The following is a 21935-nucleotide window of genomic DNA, read 5'->3' as shown; positions in this document are numbered from 1 at the left end:
TTATGTAACTGTGGAATGGGTACATGGTGACAGCACATACCTTGAAAGCTATTGTGTGGTTTACGTGAGTTCAGCCTTTCATCCCTCAAGTATTTTTTTTTAGGGCACATAGGGTAGTCTCTCTCCTTAAAGCACACAGGTACGTAAGCGTTCTCAGCTATGTGTGTACTCAGTCTGTGAGTCTCAGGTTCTCTTTTACTGGCAGAACCTTGCTCCTTCTATTAAAGGAAGACTAAGGAAATATATGTAAAGTTCTAGCACAGAAAAATTGTAAAAAGAACCCATCTTCCTTCCTTAAGTGCTCACTGGAAGAGTTTGTCCAGAGGAAACTGGAGGCACTTCTTGAACCAAGGTGATAACAAGAAGATATCTACTGAAGTCCATAGGGAGCCGGAAAGAATGGTGTGCATGGCTGTGCCTGAACCTGTTAGAGGTCCAGCCTGGGCTGCATGCACCCTCTCTAATGCAGAATGGTCAAAGGGATCAGCAGGGCTACCCAACCAGAGCAGCACCCAAGGCTGGCTCTGTCTTGTTCATTGGGCCTCCTATGGACAGGGCACTGTCACTTCCACAGCAGGGAGAGCACCAGAACAAAAAAGATGAGGGGAAACTTCTAGAAGTTTCCTCTTAGGGTCATAGAGATGGGTAAAGGACCTGCTGCCAAGTCTGAGGACCAGAGTTCTGTCCTTGGGACCCCTGTGGTGGAAGGAGAGGAGGACCAGCTCATACAAGTGGTCCTCCAAGCTCCATATCACACACACACACACACACACACACACACACACACACACACACGATAAAATTATAATAAACTTAAAAGCTAGGTTTCCTCTGTGCTCTTTGATGCAGCCTCATAAATACAGCTTGTTCTTAGAAAATATATTACTAGTTTAAAGCCCCAGCGCATATATACTTGGTACTCTACTCACCTCTCCCCTAAAGCCCGTCTCCCTACACCATCATTTCTAGGGCATGGGGCAAATAAACTTAGGCTTTACCTAATTTACCTAATAGTTCACAAAATAGAGCTGAAGAATATGGTGTTGGTGTTTGGGGAGACCCACTTTGAGCACCCACTTGGCTGTAGTAAGGTTAGGAAACCCTGGAGAGTTCAGGGATGCAAAGGTGAGGAATTCACTCAACACTGAGAACCAACTTGCCTCCCATTGTCCCGGGTCTTCCTGCTTTACTAGTGTATAAGTGATGGTTAATCATTTTAGTCCCGAACCATAATTAATATGAATTATACTGAAAGCTTCTAGATTCAATGTGGAAAGGCATGAACAGATTATTCTGTACTTGGTACAGTGGGACAGGTGGCCATTGAGATGATGGGATTCTGGAAATAGAGTATTTTCTCAGCTGTCTGACAACATGAACGTCTAGGGCAGATGAGGCCAGGCAGTATTGTTTAGGCCAAGGTTGTGGTTCCCAGCCAGTCAAAACACATGCTGCTTTGAATGGCTGGGAGAAGCTGCACCTCTGAAACTCCTGTGGACCAAATGGTAAGCTCTGAGAGCTGCCTGGGCCTTTCTTATTTCAGTCCCTTTCTGTCTTTCATTCCACTTCCTTTCCTAATCCACCCTCCCCCCATTCCTCTCTCCCTCCCCTTCCTTTCTCTTTTCTTCTCATTCTTCCCTTAGGATTTTTCTCTGAATTTGAGTAAGAGCTAAACTAATCCCCATCTATCACAACTGAATTTACAAATGGTAGCAGTCAGTATTCAGCTCCTCTCCATCTGGGTTTCTTTGTTCGAACTCAGGAGTCGTGACCCGCCAGCCTGGCAGGTTTCCCCTAGATAAGCTCTTTGGGTAACAGGAGACAATCTTGGGTGACAGATATTTAAGCTTTGTCATATATGTGTCCTCAGCCAATCTCCCACAACCAAGAAGGCCAAGAGAACTGAGATCCTGTGAATCTTTTATGGCTTTATAGTGGGAAAGGATTAATATTTAGTCATGTTTGGGGTGAATAGAATGGGAAACAAATGAGGAATTTAGGAAAAAATGCTGCAGATATGCAGGAGAAAATCACTGGGCATGGAAATTAAAGGGATTTTGATGCAGCGTGACAATGGCATAATCTGTGCTCTGGAAGCTTCTCCGCCCCATTTGGGGTGGAGGGGGTTTCGCAAACTGTGCCTTGCCACTGGGTCCCTCTGCAGTGGTCAGATTCTTCACCCTCTGACAAGATCCTAGTCTCAGGAGTCAACAGGGCCACAGAGACATTTACTGCCCATGTCCTGGCCTCTCAGAGCCATTCACACACTTCCTTTGAGAGAATACTAGCATTTTGGCATTATAACCAATTATTTAATAAAACTAACCTTTTAATATGGCTTCATGGATTTTCATATCATCTTTTTATAGAGGGGGCCACTTCAGCCTTTCGTTTTTAATAGATGTGTGGCCTATACACACATATAAGGGCAACTCTGTGGCCTCCTCCTTTATTGCTAAATAAAATGCTAATAATTAGGCAGTATCTTAATTAGAACCCCAGAGCATAAAATATAGTATATTAACAGAATTGGCAAGTGAAAGTGATTTCAAGATGGCTAAACCAATCCCAAATTATGGGAGAGTCACGAAATCATATCATCTTTCCCTTAGATCTAGGCCATGAGAAGCAAAACCACGGGAGTGTTTGTAACACAGTATGCACACTTATGTACTTTATACACAATTTTAAGTAAAAATAGGAAGGGAACGTTTGACATGTGTACTTAGAGGCACAAGCAACCAAAATAAATCAAGTAAGCAGTATGGATGGGCGTTTCTTTGTGTGTGTTAATTTTCATCCTGGTGTCTTATCCAAGGAAGACAAGAGTTAAAGGGTAGAGATCCTCAGTATACAATTTGGGATCTGTTGGTTTGAGATAATTCCTATTGAAAGTTTCTTTTTAAGATACCATTTGTTCTTTGACAACTTTATAAATGTATACAATGTATCTTGATTACATCTACCCCCAACTCCCGCCTCAGTCTCTATGGACACCCCATAAAATATTCCCTCCCTACCTTCTTGTCCTCCCTCGTCTTTCATTTTTGTAACTCACTGAGTTCCATCAGTGCTGCCTGTTGGAATGTTGACTGATCTTCTTGGCTTGACCCTGAGCAGTTCCTGGGCAGCACTTTTAATTTTAGACTCATGAGTGAAATTTTGCTGTTATCTTTAGGCTCCCAACAGTGTTGGCTTTGGAAAAGAGGGTGAAACATCCATGACAGTGACCAAATTGAAAAGAGATGATATCCCTTCCACCCAAGAGAATCTGATGCAGTGGGCATTGGACAATGGCTACAGTCCAGTGACGTCATACACAATGGCGCCTGCAGCTAATAGATTTCATCTTCGTCTTGAGAACAATGGTAAGTGTGATGTTCCGTACATGCTGTCTTCTGTCTCTCAGATGAAGCATTTCTGTGAAAGACTCTTGTTTCCATTATGATTGTTACTGTTTTTTGCTGTCCATTTTGATAATTTGTTTGACTGTGTTTCACTGTAAAGCTTAAACTTATGAGGGTATTAGAGGCAACTGTAGCACATATATTCAGTGATGGAGAGTGGGTTGCATGTCAGGCATTTCTGTTTCTCATCCTCTGTGATCAGAGTGACTAGTGACCACTCAGAGCCAAGAAGACCATTGGGAAGAAGCCTGTGGCAAAAGGCTGAAGTGTACAGGAAAACAGCCATGGGGACTCAGACAGGGGAGGTTTTATTCAGAGTGTGGAGGCAGAATTGTGTCTCCGGTTTGGCTAACAGAAGTAGAGTCTGTAGGCCCTTGGGAATTTCTGGAGTCCTAAAGCAGGTGTGATTTGAACCCCAAGTTCTCTGATCCCTCAACTGTTCCTCACCCATGGTACCAAGTGGTGCAGTAACTTCCAGCTGTGGGTCCCACCCAGCTTGATCATGTGTTTACTATTAGGGGAGGCATCGCTAAACCTCCAAACCTGAGATTCCTTGTCAATAATTAAGAAAAAAAATTACAGCATCCCAGTGTCATTTGTTTGGTTTTTATCAGTGTGCAGGTTAAAAGTACTCCCAAGCTGTGGCTTCATTTGGACCCATACAGCTATATAGCATCCTTTTCAAAAGGTCATCTCTATTAATCATCTCTGCCTATCTTGCCCTGAGGTGGCTGTGACCTTAAGCATACATCAGCTGGACTCAGATAACCCTGGATGCAGGGAATCCTGGGGAAAACACTAGTGTCTCCAGCCTTCAGGCACATCTCACTAGCCCTCAGGGTGGGTGTGGACTCATCCAGGGTCTAAGTCTTTTGTTACACAAACTAGGAGCCACTATCTGGAGGTAACCAGCCGCCACCTACAAGTCAATAGTTCTGAGCTCCTAGAATTTTGTGGCTGAGTTGAAGCATATTTCTGAGATCTTACGTTTGGGCCCCAACACTTAGTCAATCCTACACCTTGTTCACTCACTCTAATTTTGTTCCTGTCCTTTCTATGGTAACTCTCTAATGAAGGCCCCGATGCTTTGCCTTCTGTTTCCACAGAGGAGATGAGAGACCAGGAAGTCTACACCACTCCTCCAGAGCTTCAGATCTTGCTGGGCCCTGGCCTCATGCCTAGCCTGGATAACCCACCCGTCTGGGGAGGGGGGGACCAAAATGGAGGTCTCCTCTTTCCTTTCCCGGATATCCCCAGGAGAGGCTGGAAGGAGGGAGAAGACAGGATTCCCCGTCCAAAGGATCCTGTCATTCCCAGCGTTCCACTGTTTCCTGACCACAGAGAGCCAGAGGAGGTACAAGGGAGTGTGGATGTCGCTGTGTCGGTCAAGTGTGACAGTGACAAGATGACTGTAGCTGTGGACAAAGATTCCTTCCAGGTTGGTGGGTCAGTGCAGACTCTTAAACTTTCCCCAGCTAGCTGCAACTCTGCGTTCATTATTTCCCTCTCACTATTTCACTTTTGAACCCCACAGTTGATGTTTTTTTTTCCCAATTGGATAGGCCACTTCCCCTAGGCTAAGACCCTCGTCCACTTCCTGTTGTTCTCCAAAGAGGAGTTCAGATCCTCATATGTCAATATTTTGCTATTGAATTTTCAGTGCCAATAAACACAGTCCTTGGGCTGTTGACAGGTGGAGGGGGGGGAGTAGGATGCAGGCCTGTGAGCCACCTCTACCTTGGGAGATAGATACTGCCTGTTACTGCGTGTGCCTGAGCAGCTGTCAGGCCTCCTCTATGCCTTTGGTGTTTTCCATTTCAGACCAACAGCTACTCAGGGATGGAGCTCACCCTGTTGGATCCTACATGCAAAGCCAAGATGAATGGCACCCACTTTGTTTTGGAGTCTCCCCTGAATGGCTGTGGCACTCGACACCGGCGGTCAGCCCCTGATGGTGTGGTTTACTATAACTCTGTGAGTACTCGTGGCAACGATGGATATTACTCAGCTTCAGTCTTAACATGTCTCTGAATGAAATGGGGTAGGCTTTGACCCTGAACTCTTACTTTGTTTAAATGTCTTTGGGATTTGAAGGCCCTGTTTTCTCAGCTGGAGTTGTGATAATCTCACACACTTCCTTCTCCCATCTAATGATGTTCACCAGGAAGTTGACTGCCTGTGCCATCCTGCTGTGGTTACACTGGAGGGTCAAATGAACTGGTCCTTCTGGGACTAAAATCCCAAAGCCCTAGGTTATACATGAACATCTCTGTCCAGATACACAGTCTCTTGCTTGTTCAAAAGTGATAGGAGACTCCTTCTCTTGTGAGTTTACCATGGGTAACACACAGCTGTGAGCTGCCATGTGGGTGCTGGGAATTGAACCTGGGTCCTTCAGAAGAGCAGTGCTCTTAACCACTGAGCCATCTCTCCAGCCCCCTCCTCATGAGTTTAAAACCAGAAAAGAATCCTGTTGAGATTACCAGGTCTCTCTACTTTTAAGAGAAACCATTTTTGGAGTTTACTGGGAAAGGGTTCCACAAGCACCCCCAAGCACAACCAAATAACATTGCAGTCACTAATTTTTGCTTTCCCGAAATCATTCCTGCCAAAACATAATCTTTTCAAGTGAAACCTGTTCCCTTCAGAGAGGGAGGCTAGATGGTGGACAATAAAAGACTCTAAAGCATGAAATCTCCTCATAAATGATTCAAAGGACCATTTTTGTAGTTTGATTTTAAAACCCTGGGTATAATGAATGCCATGCAATAGTGATGTACTTGGTTAGGATGTTTTAAACTGACTTCCAAATTAGCACTGGGAAGAAGTGGTGATCTACCGAGTTTAACGTTTCAGTTGCCTCATGAGAAAAAGGCTATCCTGGTCCTAAAAGTCACCTCTTTCTTGTATGCTTTTATTTTCTTGACTGTTCAGAGCAAGGTATGTGTTCTCCAGGTGCTTGCCTCAGACGCCCCCATGCTCTCTTGCCTGACAAACCCTTACTCCTGCCATTCTGCCCCTTCCGTGAATGTTGCAGCGGTTTGTAGGAATCTCCTATGTATTTTTATTTTCCATTAGGCTCACAATTCAAGTGTATGAAGTGGAAATAAATTAGGGTTTTCTCTGTGGAGGTGCGGTCTTTGGGTCGCCCTTCCATTTTATTCAGAACTAGCCCAGTACAATAATTCCAGCCAATGTTAAGACAGATTGTTGTGAATAAAACATTTTCTTTTCTACACCCAGACACACAAAAGAAAGTGGGATGGATTGAACATGCATGCATGCAGACACACACACACACACACGCACGCACGCACGCACGCACACACACACACGCACGCACGCACGCACGCACGCACGCACGCACGCACGCACGCACACACACACACACACACACACACACACACACACGGTGCAAGACCAAAGGTGAGAAAACTGGCTCTATGAAAATATTAGGTTCCATACTTCTAACTTAAACCAAACTTTCTACAAACCTTAAAAAGGCCAGTGAAATGGCTCAATGGGGTGAAGCGCCTGCCACCAAGGCCCAGAACCCATGTATGCTGAAAGGAGAAAACTGACTCGCAAATTGTTCTAGGATCACCACGTGCCTATGTTACACACAAAGTATAATTCAAACATTATAAAACATTAATAACGGATACAAATTAAGCAGTGCCTGAGGACCCACAAGATATGGGAAAGCCTGTCTGCAGCCCCACAGACTCCACTTCAATGTCTAGTGTCGCCCCTGCTTGAAGTAACTTACAATTATTCAACATAGTTATAAATAAATCTGTAAATATTTGCAAGGAAAAAATCCAAAAATTTAGTTTAGATCTTCATCTTGTTTGCGCTTTTCTGTATTTTCTTATCACATATTTCTTGTCTTGAGACGAGAAAAAAAAAAAAGCTTGGAGAATTTGCTCTTGCTGTTGCTTGTACAGTCAGATTTTCTGTTTGTGCTTGTTATATGGGTACAGAGGCATGTGGCATGGTGTTCTCCTACCACCAGGGTCAATAGCTGTGTGTCCCCTGCCTTGTAGATTGTGATACAGGTTCCATCCCCTGAGGACAGCAGTGGCTGGTCAGATGGCTTGGAGGACTTGGAGTCAGGTGACAATGGATTTCCAGGAGACACAGATGAAGAAATCACCCCACTGAGCAGAGCTGGAATTGTGGTGGTATGTGTTGATTTCCCTTAGGTTTTCTGTGGATAACATTATTGTTCATTTGGTGTGTTTTAATTGGGAACTGTCAAAAAATAAAATCACATGTAAAAAGGCCAAAGCTTATCATGTGACTGAGTTAGCCTCATCTGTTTGGCACTTTTCCAGTTTAACTGCAGCTTGAGGCAGCTGAGGAATCCTAGTGGCTTACAGGACCCACTCGATGGAAATATCACCTTCAACATGGAGCTGTATAACACAGACCTCTTTCTGGTGCCTTCCCCTGGGGTCTTCTCCGTGGCAGAGAATGGACATGTTTATGTTGAGGTGAGAATGGGCGTCCAGCCTAGTGTCCTATGCAATTCCTATAACATTAGCTGAAGAGCCATGCACAGTCTCTCCCTCCATCTAAGAAAGGGCTTGGTTCAGAAAAACTCTTCAGGTCACTTTCTGACAAAAAAGAAAAAAAAAAGGAAAATATTAAGGATTTTTATGGATTATGCTAAATGGATGTAGTGGGGTGTGTGTGTGTGTGTGTGTGTGTGTGTGTGTGTGTGTAAATGACAATGAGCAAAGCGTGACTTCTACCAGTAAAGTACCCTACTTGTTTTGACGCCAACACTTCAGGGACAGTTGTTCCGTCATTCAGTATTGGAGTTAGCCATGGATGCTTTCAAATCTCCTCACACTTCATCTTGGATTTACTTTCAAGTGAAAAGCTGTGTGCTTGTGAAAATGGTTTCTGCTGAGTCGTTATCTAAACAGCCTCACAAATTTGTCAAAACTGTTTCCCATCTAGAACAGCAGTCATCATGCATAGCTTAAATCTGGAATGTCTATGAAAATATCAGATAGTGGTGATAATAATGAAATAGTAACAGCTAATATGTATTGCTGTTTTATGATGCTTCCCAAATGCAGTTATGAATATCATCAGAATGAACTTATTATTAAGAGTGGACTTATTAAGACCCAACTACTGGATGAGAAAATTAAGATATAAGACCAAGTCCTCCCTCCAGAGGCCATGCTACTGACCACCGGTGCTACTGTAATTCCCCTTCAAATTGCCACATGAAAGGGAAGAAAACAACTTCATATCAATGTCGATATCTAAGTTCACAGACTCCATTCTGGAGAAGATGGACCTATGGCAGCAGGCTTTCTGTCTGCTGTCTGTAGTGTCCGCATGGGGACACTGTCTGCTGGTAGCACTGAAGGGCCTTGTGTGACAGTCTGGCTCTGGCACAGCAGATTGTACTTTACAGTGGGAGAGGTGAGATGCTTAAAGGGTACAAGTAGCATGCTTTGTAGGTGACAATTGCTGTAGAGCAGAGAAGAGCATCTTGGTCTGTTTTGCAAAGGCAAACAACACACATTGACATTGACACTAGGTTGCAGTCAGCCAGGTGTCTCCCCCCCCCACCATGTTTTCTTCAGTCACACTGGAGTTGGCCCCTCCCATTCCACTCCCTGTTGTGAGTGCATTGCAGGGCTCTTGGGGAAGGCACTGTCCTGTGTGTGCCATTCCTAACCAGGGATCTCTCCTACAAGAGTGCTCTTCTCTTCTGCATTTTCTGTATTCACAGTCCACAAACATTGTCAGTCAGTGACTCCCAACTATGCCATAGGTTGGAGAAGACACTGCTTAGCTGGAGTTTGCTTATATATGCCTAGACCGGCTCATAAATGGTTTTGCTGATTTATGTTAGCCAGTGGAGAATCTGCCTTCGGTGTCCTACCCTGGGTATTTCCAGGTTTTTCTCCTTGCCCCTGGAGTACAGGCTTACTTGAATTATATTGTTGGTAGATTCCCTCTCCCTTTCCTTCTTCATTTTTACTCGTGTTCTGTTTTATTTCTTTTCATATATCATGTTTTTATAGTTAAATTTGATTGAAAAGGTAGATAGAATCTTTTTTTGACTATTTTAAATATCAAGTATGTTAAGGATTTGGGGCTGTGGAGTTGTTACAAATGATTTTAAACTTGATTAAAACTATCCAAAATATGAAGGGATCTATAAATGCTTTGCTAAATAGGATAGCAACTGACTATGCCTTGTCTTTCTTTCTGTTTGGACTCTGCTTCTAGTAAGGATTTTTTTTTTTTACTTAAGTAAAATAAAACTTCATAATTCATTGGCTTAATCTGAAAAGCCGTTGCTTGGTTTCTTCTCCAGCTGCCCTCCTCAACCTTTTCTGGAACCTTCCACTCCCTCTAGACCACAGTTCCTACCCTTAATCATTCCTGGGTGATCGTCGGTGATATGGTAGTTGTTCTTTTCAGTTCATTTGGCTTAGTGAGTTAGCATCTAACAACACTAGGAGTTTTGCTGGCTGGGAGCTGAGCTGCTTGCGTGAACCTTTTACTTCTCTGTTTCTCTCACTGTGTCTTGTACATTAATTCCTGCCATCATCCTGTAGGCAAGATGAGAAAAAGAATAGTTGGTGTGCATATCCCCAGCAGAGCATGTGGATCCCAAACCTATAATAATCTTCCTACCATTCACTTCCTGTCCATGCTGCAATAAGACTTGCCAAGATTTTTCTCCTCCGAAACACACGTGAGACAGTCTAGACATTCTGCCATTGCATACCTTTGAAAGTAAGGGTCAACATATTTTTTTGCACTGAAGACTGAGTTCATGTTAAATGATACTTTTTATTTGTAGCATGTGTATGGTTTACCATCTCTCTAAGATAGAATACCTTGTTCGTCAGAAGTAACTCAAAGATAGTGAAAGTAAATATTTATGGGACATTAAACAAGGTGGCAATATATTTAGCTTCACCTTGTTCATGTTGAATGTCTCCTAGTTACCAGTGTGGGATCTTTTGGGCATGCTATGGATTGAGGGTTCCTGCAGTGTTGGGGATTTCCCCTGGGCGGGCTCCAAATGCAAAGTTTGTTTATTATCTCTGTCTTTTTAAGCATTTGGGTGCTCTTGGTCTATGAGTAAGGACTAACTTTATTTCTAACGTGTTTAAGTTTATTGTTTATACTTAACTTAGTCAAGGAAAGAGGCAACAGTCAGAAGAACAGTTAACATGGTGCATCATGTGTCAAACAGTGGAGCCGGTCTTGTTTCAGGGATTTTAACAGAGTTCAGGATAGCAAAGGTTTGAATGCTGTTTAAATTTGGCTAAGCATTCCTTCCAGTGTCTAAACAAAAAGAATCTTAACAAGATCTGGACACAGCAGATACAAATGTTTTGAAGAGGGGAGTATAAATGAGTTGGGAATGGTTCTAGGTTAGTTTTCCCTTTAACTCCCACCTGGGATTAAAGAATAATGGGAGAATTCTTGGCAAGGCTGGTTTGGTGCCACATTGGTGATGGCCACAGGTCACACTGTCCCCGATACAAGGCACCATAGGCCTGCTCACTGACAAAGTGGGACCCATCTATGACTTTCTGCTCTGCTTTCTCAAGCAGTCCTGCCTGCCTCAGTCATGTGCTTTTCCCCCTCTGTCCTGAGCTATTGGGCATCATTAAAAAAAAAAACAAAAAAAAACAAAACAAAAAAAAAACAAAAAACTTGTCTTGGTGGTAATCTGCTATTGTGACATTGAGGGCTTTACCTGTATTTTACTTATTTTGGAAAATCCACTTAGATGCATAATTTGCTTTTATTTTTTTTATCTCTGAGAACTTACAGAGAGGGTCAGAGAGACTTAACCCATCTTGTATTTGTAACTTGTAGGGTAGCATTTGAATTAAACAATCTGCTGTCATTCGTGTCGAGTTTAAATGGGAAACACCATTCATTGATCAGTATGTGTTAACCGTTATAGCTAGAAAATTACAAATACATTGTGAGAATGGACCCATTTCTCACCCAAAGAATTATGCTGGGACATTGCCTGAAGGCTAGAGTAAAATAAGATGCTAGCTATTTCTGACTTGATCTTTCTGTTCCCTTTGCAGGTATCTGTCACCAAGGCTGACCAAGAACTGGGATTTGCCATCCAGACCTGCTTTGTCTCTCCATATTCAAACCCGGACAGGATGTCCGATTACACCATCATCGAGAACATCTGTCCCAAAGATGAGTCTGTGAGGTTCTACAGCCCCAGGAAAGTGCACTTTCCCCTCTCACACGCTGAGGTGGACAGGAAACGCTTCAGCTTTGTCTTCAAGTCCATTTTCAACACCTCCCTGCTCTTTCTACAATGTGAGCTGACACTGTGCACCAGGAAGAAGAGCCCCCAGAAGCTGCCAAAGGTGAGTGGGCTGTCGTCTGTTTGGACTGCAATTTGGGCACATTTTAGGTCAGGAAGATGCTCTAACAGGAAAGTGTAGTTCAAGTTATAGCAGGCTTTAGTTTTGAGGTTTTTTTTTTTTTTTTTTCTTTTTAAGCCTTCCGATTGAAGTAACAGTCTGAACAGGGAATAAAGTACTTTGGGGTTTTGGAAAATAAATCCTGACAGCATGGTAGTTTGTTTTTCCGTATGTGCTTAGCTGTACCTTAGAGTGATAAATCAGGAGTGGTTTCCAGAGAGGGAGAGGCCTGGCCCTGGCTGTTGGTCAGATAGCGTGCCTTGCCAGAAGAACAAGGGATCTAAAGGACAAGATCAGTGAGGATTAGTTTTTCCAGGTCCCACTGAGACTGGGATTTCAATTGTTTTTTGACCTTCTCTGTGTGAGTTATAAGATGGCCTTATCTCCAGAGGATTTCTAAGGGAAATTAACAAATATTTTACTTTTGCCTGGTTCCTTATCAGTTCATCACATTGCCTCATGCCATTGCCCATATTAAACTGCTATGTTCTGTTACCATAACAGAAATCAAAACCCGGTGACCTTGTTGGAGCAGCCACTGCAGGGCCAGTGTTAGGTCAATTATGACACCTGGTTAGGCCTGCCTTGTGTGGGACAGATGTCTCCTGCTGTCACTTCATTTCCATGGCCTGATGTGATTGCGTGTAACTTCCTCTGTGTGTTTATTCTGTGGCTGTCACATGCAGTCTGAACTGCTTTCTACTTCTCTTGTAATCGCAGATCCACTGGTGTCTCAGAACCCCAGAGTCAGGCTGTAGCAGTTATATATATGGAATTTCTCCTATATAGAGACTGGAAGAAAAAGTAGGGAAGGAAAAAAAAAATTAAATATTTCCTTTGACCTGAATTCCTTGAATCATTTCCCTGAACAGTCATTGATTTGAGTTTTGTCTACAAATAAATGCACGGCAAATTGCCATCCCCCAGGGAACATATCCAAAGGCTATATTCACATGCTTGCTTCTGGGCCACTGCTAACTTAGTCCTTGTCTAGAAAAGTAAGTAACAACGCATGTCCCTCCTGGGTGGAAGTGCGAAGGAGGCTTCAGGTGCGTGCAATAAGCATGTTGAGGAGGAGCTGTTAATGCCACCTCCTTCTTAAAGGAAGCCATTTCCTATTCCTAGTGATGCCCAAATACTTCTGTGACTTTCTAGGAAAAAATGCCAATGACTGTCGAGCCCAGTCCTGTCCTTTGCTGTGAGTTAAGTGTCTGGCCTAGGGTTAGCCTCTGAGACAGAGTTAGCATCGTGTGTTCCTATTTGACTAGAGGGCTAACCAGACAGTAAATGGAAACTGTGATGTGAATTACACATCTTTTCAAAAATATGCCTTGCCACAACGACATGCCTTTCCCTCTCCAGGAAAACTTTTTTCAGGGTGTTGGGGGGCCGGGCGGGGTGTCTTCTTACAGTGTGTATCTGCCTTGTGTGTGGCCCAGAGAAGCATACAGTTTTTCCAGATATGATGCCCCCCCCCAACATATCCCTGATAAGTTTCAAGACTCAAAATAGCTAGAAACTGCTGGTCTCATAGTTTCAGGCCTGGGTGACACATTAGAGCGTGCACTGAGCATGTGTAGGGTACTGGATTAAATGTCTGCACCAGGAGAAAAAAAAAATAGTCCAAACCAAAACAAACAGGAAACAAGTAATTGTGGGAAGCCTAATTTTTGTAGAGTATAGAAAAAGAGCTATCTGCTGAGCTATCTGATAAGCGGCCAGAAGACAACTGTGTGCGGGACTGGTGACTTTCCTATGACCCATGACTGACATGCTCTGCCTCTCTGCAGTGTGTGACGCCTGACGAGGCCTGTACCTCTCTAGATGCCACCATGATTTGGACCATGATGCAGCATAAGAAGACGTTTACCAAGCCCCTGGCTGTGGTCCACCAGGCAGATTATAAAGGTGAGTGAGAATGGGGGTCTAAGGCCTGCTCTCGGAAAGATCCCCAAAACCCACATGGTGAGGGGGAGGGATGACCCCTGCAAGGTTTCTCTGACCTTCATTTGCATGGTGTGACACATATGAACACATGCAGGTACATGGGATGCACATAGTAATGTTTCCTCTGACCTTCACTTACATGGTGTGACGCATGCACGCAAGGATGCACACAGGCACAGACACAGACACAGACACAGACACAGACACAGACACAGACACAGACACAGACACAGACACAGATACAGAGTGAGGCTTCCTCTGACCTTCACTTCCATGGTGTGATGCATGTTCTTCTACACACACACACACAAATATACAGTGACAAATTCCTCCAACCTTACCTTGCATGATGTGACACATATGTACATGTACACAGAGTAAATATTTTTTAATAAAAACTTCAGTTCTGTAAATTGAAGCCCAGTTTTATTCAAAAAATAAATCAGGGCTAGTGGGATAGCTCAGCAGGTTAAAGTGTTTGCCATGAAGCCTGACTACTTGAGTTTGATCCCTGAACTTACAAGGTAGAGGAAGAAAACTGACTTCCCCAAGTTGTCCTCTGACATCCATCCACATGTGTTCCATGGCACACACATGTACAAGCACATACACCCATTTATAATGAACACATAAATGTAAAATAAATAAGTCAAAGGCCAGTCAATTTAGAAAATAATTCTTTGCCCCAAGAGATTTCTCATTCTGTCACTATGGCTATTTGTAATTCATTTATGGAACATCTCTTTTGTAAAGAATGGATCAAGGGGCCAGAGGGATGGTGCTAGATGGCATGCAGAAGACACTGGGTTCCATCCTAAGCACCACAAAAGAATTAGGTCATCATAAAGTCTGGCTCTGCCATGTTCCTCTCCACTATGCTCATATGTGCTTCTGTGAGTCTGTGGCATGCTGGGACTTGCAGTCTTCACAGTTCAGGTTTCTGTGCTTACGGCTCTGCTGACTCCAAGCTATGATAATGCTTCATCAAAAGCATAGACACCTTAGGGAGCCGTTATAATCTGTGATCATCATCCATTTAGGGACACTGGTGGAACCAAAGTTTTCAGAACTTTGTTGCTCCTCTTCATGTCCAGGGCTTCCGTCCCTGTGTAAGAACACTCACCAAGCTGTGTTGAATAGGAGAAAAGGAGGGGCATGTCCTGAAACATGTGGCATCAGCACCAGGACAGGCAAGGCCACACAACCAGTGGGGAATCCCGAGGACATCACAGCGCCAGGGGCATGAGTAAGCCAGGATGTGTCAAGGCAGCTGTCAACAGCTGAGGGGTGGGGGCACGTGTCCCATGGGTGATCTGCGTAGTTACAATCCTCCCTGTCTAGAAACAGCCTGTCGCTCTCTGCTCTCCAGAATCCTTGCTGTCAAAGGGTGTCAAGCTGAGAAAAGGTTGGCAGGGTGTGAGGGTGTGAGAGGTAGGACAGCTTACATGGTAAGGTATTTCAGCACTGGAATCGCAGACCATGTCCCACCACCCTGAAGGGCAGAGAGAAGCCTAGCAAAAGCCAGCAAGCAGCTTGGTCCTTGGCTGCTGGGCATTAGAGGGGGCATGGTGACTGGTACTGACATCAGATCTGGAGTTAAGGTGCCCCTGGGATGATACTTTGGGGCTGGAATTGGCAGGACTAAGCAGTGAGTGGTTGCTCTGGAGCAGCCATGAGCTACCAGAGAAGAGGTGGGTACATGCTGGTCAGTTTCTCAATAAGGTGTGGCCTTTGTAAAAGAAAAAGAAAGAAAGAAAGAAAAAACAACAACAACAACAACAACAGCAAAAAAACCAAAAAACAAAACGCTGTGCCATCCCAGGTATCTCACCCCTTCAAAGAGGCAGGGGAGCATGGGGTGGGACTGGCTCACAACCCGGAAGTTTAGGGCATTGCCCTTGCCCCCTCCATACCCAGTGGGCTGTGGTAAGCACTCACAACCTCCCTGTTTTGTGTTCTGCATCTGGAGAGGGGAGATTAGAACAGGAGATATGCCAGACACACCCTTCCAGCCCCAACACTCAGTGGAGCTGTTGGGAAGAGCAACCTTCCTAAACTCAGGTTGGATATACCAGGTGTTTATTGGTCTTTGTCATGAATGTGGCTCATTTTATTGTCATTGGTGGCTTCTCAGTCATCTGAAAGGTACAACAGGCAGTCTCACTCAAATTGGGCCCAAATGCCGATACCCTCATTGTTGAGTGTAGGGAAAAGGAGTATGAATAAATTGTGTTGCACAGAATTCATAGCTGGGCAACAGCTGACTGTGTTTCGTTTTGTAAAAGTAGTTAACAATAGCAGCAGCCACCTCGTTTCCCCAGCCCTTACCCTATTTCCAAAACCCTCCTTCAGCTGGTAATTGAACGCAGCAGCTGGTTGTGCTCTGTGCCAGACTTAGGCATTAATATTACAACACTATAACTTCCAGCAATTCTTTCATTTTTTTAAACTCCAATAGTATTTTTCTAAGTAATTTCTCTTATAAATTAAGTAATTACTTTTATTTAAACTTAGAGTCATTATACTGAATGGTCAACTGTTTTCTTTACATAAAAGTTCAAGAGGAGAGGTGTTTTTTTAACCAGGTATCAAGGCAATTTCACAAACTTCACTAATTGAGGTGAGATTTTAGTGGCGAGGCAGAGGGCAATCAGTTCATTGCTTAGGTTTGTGAGACAAAATGAGAAGGTTGAACTACAGTGCCAACTTCCCAAGGGGCTGTCTGCAAATTTGTCTTCCTTGGCAGCAATTAGGTAGGGTTTTTTTTTTTTTTTTTTTTCAGTCGTATGACTCCCCTTTACCTTTTGTGTTTATTTTCTTTGGCTCTGAAATCATTTCTGTTCATGTAGGTCACTGAAATCTGTTTCTCTCAGCCGCACAGGGCATTGGAATTATTTTTGGGAAAAGGCAGATGATCATTGGTCCAATAGCAATGGCTTATTTAAATAATAGTAACTAGCGTTCTTTTCTGGGCATGGGAGACAGGGCTTCTCTGTGTAGCTTTGGAGCCAATCCTGGCCTCTAACTCACAGAGATCCGCCTGCCTCTGCCTCCTGAGTGCTGGGATTAAAGGCGTGCGCCACCAACGCCCGGTCCAGGTGCTATTCTTCTTGATGTCCTTGCCACAGAGCCAACTATCCCTGGCCATTTGGTCCATCTTTTTGCATTCGGGTTTTCTGGGACCACAGATACAGGCAAAGAGTAGCAGCCACCACTGCCAATAATAAGGACATCTTCAGGCAGTGTTTCTTCCTCTGTGGGCAGGGAAAGAGGCCACTAAAGCTACATGAATAATTCCAGGTTCTTCCAATGGGCCACCATTTTTAATGGAACCTTGGCGAGTGTGTTATTGCCACCTTTGGTTTGTGAGTCCTTTGGAGTCAGCGTTGGCTGGTCATCTTGCTACTTAGGAGCTAGAGATGCTGATGAGGATGTAACATTCATGAATCATTTGTCTTGCCTGTGCTTAATGCTTAGGGTGTTAATAGAACTTAATTCTCTCAGAAGCTCTGTAGAGAGAGTGCTGCAACAAACGTGGCCACACATCTTTATATAGCAGACCAGGAGTCAAACCCATTCCTCAGTTTGCAAAAGATATAAAAACAGTCATATGTAGTTGGTTTTTAATAACTGCCAGGACTATAAGGAGCTACCTCCTCAGCTCCATTCCCTTCTGCCCCCCCCCACCTCATCCCATGTCCCACTGTTATCAAGAAAGTATTCAAGTAGCCTAAGGAATATGAGCTGAAAGTCAGATGAAAAATTTTAGAGAGAGAAAAACAGAAAACACATTTTTTTGACAGGGTTAAAATGTTAGGGTATGTTCAAAAGTGCAGACTCAGACATTCTGTGACTTTATGACTTAAACACACACACAAGCAGAAAACACGAATAGCTGATACACATTATGGTTTATGGCAAAACAAAATAGATGAGGTAGAGCGATCCTGCCATCATTGCTGAAATACTTGAGAATATTGGCAGGTTTCCCAACTTCCTATGATTTATAGTCAGCTTCTAATTCTCAGCAAGTTAAACTTTTAGAATTCTGGATTTTCTCCGCACTTAAAAATTAAAGCACCTACACATCATGAGCTCTCAGTAAATGTGGATTTCTTCCATTTCCTCTCAGCCAAACTAGGGGTCTTTTAGGAGAGGAAGGAGTATTGGGAAACAGAGTTTCGAATGTCAGTTGGAAATTAATCTAAAAGAGGCATGACATTTTGGAACATGTTTAGATTTTCCAGAACCAAAAATACTCTTAAAAAAAAAAAGTTTGTCCTCAGGTTAAGGACGAGATGAAGGGAGAGAGTAGAAACGAGAAGGCACTCAGTTACAGAAGGTGCAGGGTGTACAACTCACTATTCCAGGTGCTTCACATTTTGAAAACCTGTTATTTGGATTTTAAATGTATGTAAAAGTAGGATGAGCCCTCCAGGAAAACACCATCCAGTTTTAGCAACTTCATATTCATGATGAATCTTGTTTGACCACTTCCTGTGACCCATTTGTGTGAAAGGAAACCAAACAGTTTCATCATCAATAACCCAAGAGATACCTCTGAAATCATTTATGAAGCATCAAAGGATCTTGAGGAGAAGGCTAGGTGTGATGGCGCACACCTCTAATCCCAGCAATTGGGAGGCTGAAGCAGGTGGATCTCTGTGAGTTCCAGTGAAACCCTGTTTCAGAAAGGGAAATCAGAAGATCTTGAGGAGGGCAACAGTGCTTAGATCATTTAGGAACACCACTCTGAGACTAGTGTTTGGCTTCTGGAGGGAGAACCAGCAATAGAACATGAAATGATACAATGGGTTGTTTATTCTAAAACCATGTTTACAGAGTTCCTGATACTAAGTCTTTATAGCACAAGGTTTCGAACTCAGAATAGCATCCACCTAGGGCCAGATAACTTGATGTGGGCGCACCATAGACTATAAAACATCATCCTTCATTTCTGTCCAGTAGATGCCAGTGTCCACCTTCAACCAAGCTGTGACAACCCACTATGATTCTAGAAGTCTCCATATTTCCAAAGAGTACCACACCTATATTGATGTTAATTTACAATACTTAGTCACGTAATGGTCAGGATATATTTATTAGGTAAAATGCCTCACAGAGCTCCCTAGCCAACCGGCAGGAAAGCAAAGCAAGCCGAAGCAGCAGGGAAAAGAGGGGCTACCATGTGTGTTCCCTAACTCTTTAAACTTCTTCCATATCACCCTGACATCACCTTGACCATGCCCTGATGGGAGTCAGGTGTCTCCCTACACCCCAGGGGTGACAACCATTGTCTGGCAGGGTGCAGATAAGTTAACAGGCAATGCAAGGAATGCCATAAATACTGAAAAAAGTTCACAGAGAAGGCCAGAGCCAGCCAAATAAGGTTGGAAATGTTCTCCAATAGCTGCATGTAATGTGAGGTTTCCTGGCCCTGCAGGGTCCCACTGCCCTTCTCTGTCCCAAAGAAGCACACAGATGCTATATTAATTATGAAACTGTTCACCAGTGACTATGGCTTCTTATTGGTTAGCTCTGTCTAAATTATTAATCCATAACTACTAATCTATGTATTTCTACATGGTCTTATCTTACCAAAAACGCCTGACTCAAATCCTCTCCTCCCGGGATCGCATGCCTACACTTCCCAGAATCCTCCTCATCTCCTAGCCCCACCTATCTTGCTGCCCTATTGGCCAACAGTGTTTTATTCATCAACCAATAAAATAAACATATATGCAGAAGAACATCCCCATCAGCTGCACAAAGTCATCCCCCCACGTCCCCTCACCCCAGTGTGTGCCAGTTTGAGACTGTGATTCTTTGTGGGTCTTCTCAGGCCTTCAGTGTTTACAAGAACCCAATTAAAATGGGAGGCCAATAGCTGTGGTCAGTTACTCATGCATGACCTACTCCAGACATGCCAGTTGGTGAAAGCCATGCCTCACTATCTAAAGAGGGAGATTTTGGTTATAGAGGTAAACCAAAATTTGCCCAGAGTATGTGAAAAGATTTGATCCAGAATGTTGATTATAGTGTATTCTTTCTGAAAAGAAACTCACTGTTAAGATTCTCTTTACAGCAATAGCTAGGATTCCTAGCAGTCTTTTTCCTAAGTAAATACGGCTGCTCCTTTCTTTTTAGCGGGCAGATTCAGGCTCTGGAAGAGATGGAGCTATTTTTGTTAGACTCAGGGGTTGTGGGGAGTTGGGGAACAAGAAATGTTAGAGGATAATTCCTGGAGCCTCAGCTTTGCAGTGTGGGCACAGATGGTCATGCAGAGGCTTGACACAAGGAAATAAGGCATGAATGTTTCTGTTTAGTTCTCTGGGAGAGCCCTATTTGGGGTGAGGGGAAGAGTATTAGATCACAATGTAAATCCATTAAGAATTTTTAAACAATGCTATCCATCACAAAGGCCTTGCCATAAAAACCAAATTCTTAGCTGTGAGGTCTCCCTCAGGGAGAATTATTCTTTTTAAACCACTTGGGGATTCTGAGTAACCACAGCGGAAGACTGGATGGAGCTCTTCCCAGAAGTGTGTATATGTTTCTTGTGTGATGCCCATGGTTGGGAACCTCAAGTGCCTTTGCACTTAGTTCAGTGAATCAAACTGTTGCTTCTTGGAAGTACGTGAATTTTGTGGTTAGATGCTTGCACTTCATAGAGTTCCTTGGTGTGTGAGGTAAGAGATGTTGACACTGTCTACTTTAATGCATTACACAAATCTACAAATGTCAGAGTTAGTGTTATTGTTGCTGCCAATAAGCTGATATCCAGGAAAGTGCACAATAGACAAGCACTCTACCAACTAGACTACATCTCCAGCCAGAAAATACATCTTGCCTGTCTGGTGTGTCAGATGTCAGAAGAGGGCATCCGACTCACTGAAACTAGAGTTATAGATAATTGTGAGCCACCTTGTGGTTTGCTGGGAATCAAATCCAGGACCTCTGGAAGAGCAGCCAGTACTATTAACCACTGATCCATTCCTCTAGCCCCTAGAAAAAAAATGTTTTTTTATAGGTAGTTTAATGAGTGTAAGTTCTACGTACCAAGTTGTATTTTTTTTCCTAAGATTATGTCCTAGCTTCATTTCTTCTACTATAATAAAATATCCAAACAAAAACAGCCACATGGAAGAAGAGGGGTTTATTTAGTTTATAATCCTAATCTAGTCTATTGCTGGGAAGAACTCAAGGCAGGAACTTGTAACATCTAGTCACATCACACCCTAGGTCCCTTGAGAGTAGAGAGAAATGTATACATGCCTGCTTGCTTGCTTGTGTATACTCAACTCCATTTCTCCACTCTTATGCAAGAGTCTTATGTAAGACCCTTGTCTTGGGAATAGGGCCTCCCAGACTGGGATGGATCTTCCCCAATAATTAATTTAAGATTGCCCCCCTCAGACATGCTTACAGACCACCCAATATAGACAGTCCCTCAGTGAGACTCTCTTCAAACCAAACTATCACAGACAGATTCTCATTAAGTGGATCAAACTGGCCTGTTGCCGCTATGTGTCAAAGATAGCCTCAAACTCATGGTCATCCTGCCTGCTTCCTTTTAACTCCCAGGTGTTGGGATTATAGGATTACACACTGTGCTTGGCCCCTGAATTAACATTTAAAACAACTTAGTTTTCTTAGTAATCGTATTGAAGTATAACTTGAATGTATCACCATCAAAGGGCAACCATGATGCTCAGATTCAGGGGGCCATACACAGTTACCAATTGCTTTCTCAGAACTGGACTTGGTCCAATTGAGATGGTTAACTTCAAGAACTTCAAATCTGCCAGGTGGTGATGGCCCACGCCTTTAATCCCAACACTCAGGAGGCAGTAACAGGCAGACCTCTGTGAGTTTGAGACCAGCCTGGTCTTCAGAGGGAGTTCCAGGACAGCCAGAAGAGAAACCCTGTCTCAAAAAAAAAAAAAAAAAAAAAGAAAAAGAAAAAGAAAAAGAAAAAGAACTTAGAATCTCATCTCCTTTCACACTATCAACTTTATTATTTTTAATTTTGTAAGGACCAACTTTCATTATTTTGGTCTAAATTCCACAAGTCCTTTTTTGTTCTGCTACAAAATCAAAGACAAATGATAAATCAGACACCGAGAAGAGC

The 21935-nt window shown here is 43.4% G+C and overlaps 1 protein-coding gene across 1 annotated transcript in view; it reads left to right on the top strand.

Annotated features, from left to right (window-relative positions):
- Tgfbr3 (transforming growth factor beta receptor 3) overlaps positions 1-21935 on the top strand; it is a 180519-nt gene that overhangs the window by 139364 nt on the left and 19220 nt on the right. The window contains exons 8-14 of the mRNA XM_027425899.2: positions 3179-3368; positions 4514-4845; positions 5229-5381; positions 7454-7591; positions 7745-7903; positions 11504-11800; positions 13648-13765. Of these exons, the coding sequence (XP_027281700.1) occupies positions 3179-3368; positions 4514-4845; positions 5229-5381; positions 7454-7591; positions 7745-7903; positions 11504-11800; positions 13648-13765 (1387 nt within the window). The remainder of the gene's footprint in view (positions 1-3178; positions 3369-4513; positions 4846-5228; positions 5382-7453; positions 7592-7744; positions 7904-11503; positions 11801-13647; positions 13766-21935) is intronic.

This window comes from Cricetulus griseus, chromosome 7 (assembly GCF_003668045.3).
Source record: "Cricetulus griseus strain 17A/GY chromosome 7, alternate assembly CriGri-PICRH-1.0, whole genome shotgun sequence".
NCBI classification, from domain to species: domain Eukaryota; kingdom Metazoa; phylum Chordata; class Mammalia; order Rodentia; family Cricetidae; genus Cricetulus; species Cricetulus griseus.
This window is presented reverse-complemented; position numbering and strand designations above follow the sequence as displayed.